General features: G+C 46.4%; 1 protein-coding gene across 2 annotated transcripts in view; it reads left to right on the forward strand.

Annotated features, from left to right (window-relative positions):
- Nucleotides 1-6,848, forward strand: part of KIN (Kin17 DNA and RNA binding protein) — a 28,973-nt gene extending 22,125 nt beyond the window's left edge. The window contains exons 10-13 of one of the 2 annotated variants that reach the window (XM_014949133.1): nucleotides 212-280; nucleotides 1,667-1,766; nucleotides 3,111-3,211; nucleotides 5,874-6,848. In XM_014949133.1, coding sequence (XP_014804619.1) covers nucleotides 212-280; nucleotides 1,667-1,766; nucleotides 3,111-3,211; nucleotides 5,874-5,936 — 333 coding nt within the window. In that variant the 3' untranslated portion in view covers nucleotides 5,937-6,848. The remainder of the gene's footprint in view (nucleotides 1-211; nucleotides 281-1,666; nucleotides 1,767-3,110; nucleotides 3,212-5,873) is intronic. The other variant, XM_014949134.1, reaches the window with a different exon arrangement.

Here is a 6,848-nt window from a genome sequence, read left to right on the forward strand (position 1 = left end):
TTTTTTTTTTTAAAAAAAAAAGGTCTTGAGAGATACTATTTTGAGTCAATAACTCAGGAAAAAGTCAAGTTCTTGGATGCTGAGTCTTGTGCTCTACAGCCTGTGGTTGGAGTCAGCCTGAGTGACCTGAATGCCCAATTAGTTTAGATTGTGTGGTTGGTTGTATATTTCGACATTTCATTTTTTTCTTTTCTCCTTTCATATCTTCCAGGAAATTGTTGTAAAAATTGTAACAAAAAAGCTGGGAGAGAAATACCACAAGAAGAAGGCAGTCGTGAAGGTAAAGCGTGCAAATTCCTGGGCTTCTCTGGTATGGGGTAACTTGGGAAGTTTTGTTTCGTTGTGCAAGTTGTTCACCCTTAAATCAACACTGATGGGGGCTGAAATGTCACTTTATCTTTACTGGGATTTATTCTGGGCTGGGAGTGAATCTCTGAATTGGTTTAATGTTATTTACTCGGTGATTCTTTCTTCAGCACTGGTTTGTCCTGCCTGGTTTGTCCCCGCTAACGCATCCAGCATGGAGAACAGCTGCTTCCTCAATGTGAGATGTCCAAGAGCAGTGCAGTTTTGTTTTAATCTCAGACTAACCAGCTTTGCAGTCAAATGTAGGGTCCTGCACCTGGGGAGGAAGAGCCCCAGGCACCAGTAGAGGTTAGGGGTGGACCTGCTGGGAAGCAGTTCTGAGGAGAAGGATCTGAGAGTCCTGGTGGATAACAAACTCTCCATGAGCCAGCGATGTGGCCTTGTTGCCAAGAGGGCCAATGGGATTCTGGGCTGTGTAGGGAAGAGTGTGGCCAGCAGGTCAAGGGAGGTCATTCTCCCCCTCTGCTCTGCACTGGGGAGGCCACAACTGGAATCCTGCGTCCAGTTCTGGGCTCCCCAGTTCAAGAGAGACAGGGAACTCCTGAAGAGAGTCCAACGTAGGGCAACAAAGATGATTGAGGGACTGGAGCACCTCCCTTATGAGGAAAGGCTCAAAGAGCTCAGGCTCTTTAGCCTGGAGAAGAGAAGTCTGAGGGGAGACCTTATCTATGTTTACAAGTATCTAAAGGATGGGCAGAAGGATGATGGCGCTGAACTCTTTTCCTTGGTTTCCAGTGACAGGCTGAGGGGCAACGGGCACAAGCTGGAACATGGAAAGTTCCCTTGGATCATCTTCGTGGCCTCCTCTGGTCTCCTTCCAACAGGTCTATGTCCTTCCTGGTCTGAAGGGCCCAGAGCTGGAGGCAGTACTCCAGGTGGGGTCTCACCAGAGCGGAGCAGAGGGGCAGAACCACCTCCCTCACCCTGCTGGCCACCACTGCTTTTGTTGCACCCCAGGATGAGGTTGGCTCTGTGGCTGCCAGCGCACATTTTGGGTCAGGATAGCTGACCCAAAGGTTGACAAAACCTTCAGACAAGGCTGAGAAAATTAGTGGTCGTTTAGGCTGGTTATTGGTGTTCAAGAGGAACCCTTTCAATCCAACTTTAACTTCAAGGTGGGCCCAGGCAGCAGCTTGTGAAAGCCTTTAGGAGAGCTCAGAAATCCTCGTTGCTTTTGAAAATGCTGAAGTGCAGACCCATGGTCCTGAGGGTGTTAATTCTGAAATGTAAATTTAGAGAATTTTTTTGTTGTTTTTTTTTTTTTTTCCTTTTTCTGATTGGCCTCTGCCTTTCACAACAGGAAGTGATTGACAAATACACAGCAGTTGTGAAGATGATTGATTCCGGAGATAAACTGAAGCTTGATCAGACGCATCTAGAAACTGTGATACCAGCACCAGGTACAGCCGTTTTGTTGTCACTGCAAAACTTGCATTTCAGTTATTTTAAACTATAATTCATCCACTTGAAAATGCCATAACAAGAGCCATCTTGCTCTTGGTTCAGCATTTTCTAAGCTACCCTGATCATTCACCAAATATCCTCTCAGTACTTTCTGGGGAATTACTACATCGCTTCTGCTTTGAGTCTTCACAGTCCCTTCTTGGAAGAATTAGATTCTTTTCTGAGAAGACAGAAATGCTTTAGGAATTGGTTCGTTCAATGAGATGAAAACATCTCTCTTCAGGTGCCAGGAGGCACCTCTGGGAGCCCCACAGAGCCCTCAGTCATATTTATCCCGTATCTTCCCTCCAAAGTCGTGTCTCAAATTGCTGTGGGCACTTGGCAAAGTCGTCTCCTCTTTGGTTTGCTGGAATTTCATAGAATCATAGAATCATTGAGGTTGGAAGAGACCCTTGGGATCATTGAGTCCAACCATCTACCCTACTCTACAAAGTCCTCCCCTACACCATATCCCTCAGTACCCCATCTAAACATCCCTTAAACACATCCAGGGATGGTGACTCCACCACCTCCCTGGGCAGCCTATTCCAATGCCCGACCAGTTTCTCTGGCTGGCACACACCAGTGTTTGTGTGTAGCATCTGACTGGTATTTCGGGGAATGGTCAGGGCGGCACGAAGAAGAACAATGTCAGTGTAAGGGGAAACAGGATGAGAGATTTTGGGATTCACAGATTCTTCAGCAGACCCACCACGTTCTGCATCTCTGCAGCTGGTGCAGAGCTGGTCGAGGGTGTCCATGAGTGCGTGTCCACGAGTGAGAAACATCTTTGGCTTCTTTCCTTGATGTATTTTTAATGGTTTTGTCGAGAGACTCTTTGTCAGGAAGTGTAGTGACAGGACAAGGGGTAGTGGTTTTAAATTGGAAGAGGGGAGATTTAGATTAAATATTAGGAAGAAATTCTTTCCTGTGAGGGTGGTGAGACACTGGGACCGGTTGCCCAGAGAAGCTGTGGATGCCCCATCCCTGGAGGGGTTCAAGGCCAGGCTGGATGGGGCTTTGAGCAACCTGCTCTGGTGGGAGGTGTCCCTGCCCAGGGCAGGGGGGTTGGAACTGGATGATCTTTAAAGTCCCTTCCAACTCTAACCATTCCATGATTCTGTGATTCTAATATGAGCATACCCTGGAGCAGTGAACGTGGGTGCCCTTTGAAAAGGGGTTTCTCCTGGATCTGCCAGGAGAAACCACCTCTCCCTCAGCTGTGGGTGGAGTCGAACACAACCCCATCAAAAGAAATTAGGAGCCCCATTGTGTAACTGGTTTCCTGTCTGTCATTTCAGGCAAGAAAGTGATGGTGTTAAATGGTGGCTACAGGGGAAACGAAGGCATCCTGGAATCGATCAACGAAAAGAGGTTTTCAGCGACGATAATCATCGACTCTGTAAGTATCAAGCCCTGCACGATCTCGTTTGCATAGAGAGCTTTTCATCTGTTCACTGGAGAGCTTTCAGGAGGAAAGATGGTGTCATTAATTCTGTCGTACAGGTGGGATTTCAGGTGTGCCAAATGCTGTGGTCTCCCTTCCTGCCTGTTCTCAACCTGGAGGAAAACAGCCACGTATTCCCCATTGCCGACTAATGCTCTGCTGTTTGCCTTTACAAAGAGGCCAGGACGCTGTATTTAGCAAGTTTTGAACTTGAAAGAGACTTCCAAAACGTTTTGTGTGTTTATTTTGAACGTGGCTGCTGTTGTACTGCTTTGTGGGGAGGTAAAAAATGTGAGATATGCAAGGAGGTGAATTTTCTCCTGCCTATTCCAGGCTGAAGGCTTTTTGTGCTTATTTTTTGTCTTGTTCATGGCTAACAATTATAGTTGTTTTTTTTGTTTCGGGGTTTGTTTGTTTGTGTGTTTGTTTTTTTTAATATCACCTTCCTCTGGGCTAAAATTAGGCCATTTCATCATGTCTGTGCAGCTACTTCTTTGTTCTCCTCTGCAAAACCAATCTTTAAACACATTGATGCAGTAGGAAAGGTGTTGGCTCAAAGTCAGATTGTTTTAAAAGCAACTTGAAGGAGGGAGACCCTGTTAGGATCCCATGCAAAGAAGGGCTGTGGAAACTCAAGACCAGGCTGGATGGGGCAACCTGGTCTGGTGGGAGGTGTCCCTGCCCATGGCAGGGGGGTTGGAACTCAGTGATCTTTGAGGTCCCTTCCAACCCAAACCTTTTTTATGATTCTATGAACTCAGCCCATATTGGATTCTGGAGAATTTGCTTGAGAAGCAACAGTGCAGGTGTCCTAAGCACAGAAGGAGCTTTGTTTGGAGCTAAGCATCGTGATAACGTTGGTCTTGGAAAGTGAATGTAGTTTTTCTCCACTTCTGGTGCTTGTAGGGGTTAAGATTTCCTCTTCCTGCATGAACTCTGAGTCTATAAATTAAAAATGGGTGAAGCTACTCCTAGAAAACAGTGAAGTCTGTGAGAATTTTCATATTAATTTTAGGGTGACTAGGACATGGACCTGTTGGAATGGGTCTGGTGGAGGGCCACAAAGATGATCCGAGGGCTGGAGCACCTCATTCTTTACTATGAGGGTGGTGAGACACTGGAAGAGGTTGATCAGAGAAGCTGTGGATGCCCCATCCCTGGAGGGGTTCAAGGCCAGGCTGGATGGGGCTTTGAGCAACCTGGTCTGGTGGGAGGTGTCCCTGCCCATGGCAGGGGGTTGGAACTAGGTGATCTTTGAGGTCCCTTCCAACCCAAACCATTCTATGATTCTATTCTATGATTTTTACATATAAGAAGTTTGTATTCAAAATTAAATCTTGTACTACTTACAAGTTCATAGAGAATTAATTCAAAACAGCTGCTTACGTTTGCGCCAAAATTGCAAGGACTTTAATGCCAAAAGTATCCTGAAAGTTCTGGGACAGCGTTGAGGCCCCGTCACATTCTCTGGTCAGGTTGAAAATAAGGAAAGAGGAAACAATGTGACATGAGCAAATCCCACACCTACAGTTTTTTTGGGACCTGCGTTCTGCTGTGTACGGCCTCTGGTGGCTTTTATTGTCTGTGACACTGAGTAAAACACTAATGGCTGTGACTTCCGGTGCTGGTCACTTTGGCTGAGCTTCTTGAAAAATCACAGAATCGTAGAATTGTCGAGGTTGGAAGAGACTTCTAAGGTCATCCAGTCCAACCATCAACCTGACTCTGATAAAAACCACCACTAAACCGTGTCACTGAGCACGACGTCAACCTGTCTTTTGAACACCTCCAGGGATGGTGCCTCAACCCCTTCCCTGGGCAGCCCATTCCAATGTGCAGTAACCCTTTCAGTGTCAGAATTGTTCCTCGTATCCAACCTGAACCTCCCCTGGTGCAACTTGAGGCTGTTTCCTCTTGTCCTGTCACCTGTGACTTGGGAGAAGAGACCGACCCCCACCTCTCTACACCCTCCTTTCAGGGAGTTGTAGAGAGCAATAAGGTCTCCCCTCAGCCTCCTCTTCTCCAGGCTGAACACCCCCAGCTCCCTCAGCCTCTCCTCATAAGACTTGTGCTCCAGACCCCTCACCAGCTTCGTTGCCCTTCTCTGGACCCGCTCCAGCACCTCAATGTCTTTTTTGTGGTGAGGGGCCCAAAACTGGACACAGCACTTGAGGTGGGGCCTCACCAGTGCCGAGCACAAGTGGACAATCACCTCCCGAGCCCTACTCCCCACACTGTTCCTGATACAGGCCAGGATGCTGGTGGCCTTCTTGGCCACCTGGGCACACTGCTGGCTCATGTTTAGCCAAGAGTTGACCAACACCTCCAGGTCCTTTCCACCAGGCAGCTCCAGCCACTCTGCCCCAGGCCTGTAGCGCTGCAGGGGGTTGGTGGGACCCAAGTGCAGGTCCCAGCACTTGACCTTGTTGAAAAATGTCTAAACGTGGTGAGATTTCATACAGACCCTTTAGAGGTCTTATTTTATTGAAAAATGTCTAAACGTGGTGAGATTTCATACAGACCCTTTAGAGGTCTTATTTTAAATTCCCTCTTGGGAATTCAACAAATGACCAAGTTTGTATTTTGATCTTATTTCTTCTACTGTGTTATTCTCCAGGGACCTCTAAAAGGACGCCGAGTGGAAGACATCCCGTACGAAGACATTTCCAAACTCGCCTGAGGCGCTAATCACAGGATCAGAGAGGATTTTGGTTCCCAAAACCATCTTTCTGGCACCTTGCAGGCAGACACAAGACTCTACCATGTCAGGGTTTTAACTGTGTGTGTGTGTATGTATGTATACATAATGTATATAGAAATTAGCCACAAGCAAAGAGGGGATTTATTTAAAGATCACTGTGCATTTGTTACATAAAGTGTTTGTGGAAACCTTATCGGTGGAAATATTTTCATCTGATTCTGAATCAAAGTCAGGGGATGATATTTGGTTGGATTTCCTTTTGTAAAATACAGCAGGTAACTGCAAGTTGGAGCATTTTATTTTCTGAAGAACGTTAGGAGTTCCCTAAGAGAGAGAGTTCCCTGCAAAGAGCTGCTTGAAGCAGGCAGAGGGTGTGAGTTTAAACAACCCACTTCTCAATCCGCAGCCAAAACTGAGTTGTGGCTGCAGGAACAAGGAAAGGATTAGGAGAAAGGTGGGAAGGGAATGGTGCTCCAAGGGATTATTTCCTTGGATTTTTTTAAGAATGGTCTGGTTTATTCAGTGCTGTCACCAACGTGACACGTCAGCGACAGCAGAACCCAAGTCATCGCTCCTCCATCGTCCTGTTTGTCAGGGTTCCTAATAATGACCTTATGCAATTTATCTTCCTGTGGACTCCAGGTTGGATGTCACTGCTGGGGCTCTGGCAGAGCCAAAGTGTGTGCAGATACAAATTGGTGATTGCTGGTTGGGTTTTCTGGAGTCTTTTCCATTCTTTGTGCTTCCATTGTTGCCGTGTACATGAGTTGGATTAATCATCCTAAATGATGTGATGTTACTTCTTTATTTTTTTTAAAAAAAATGGCACATTTTGTACAATGTTTAATTTCTAAGGCAGTTTAGGAATAAACGGAAACCTTTCTTAGGTCA

This window comes from Calidris pugnax, unplaced genomic scaffold (genome assembly GCF_001431845.1).
Source record: "Calidris pugnax isolate Ruff unplaced genomic scaffold, ASM143184v1 scaffold125, whole genome shotgun sequence".
Taxonomy (NCBI): domain Eukaryota; kingdom Metazoa; phylum Chordata; class Aves; order Charadriiformes; family Scolopacidae; genus Calidris; species Calidris pugnax.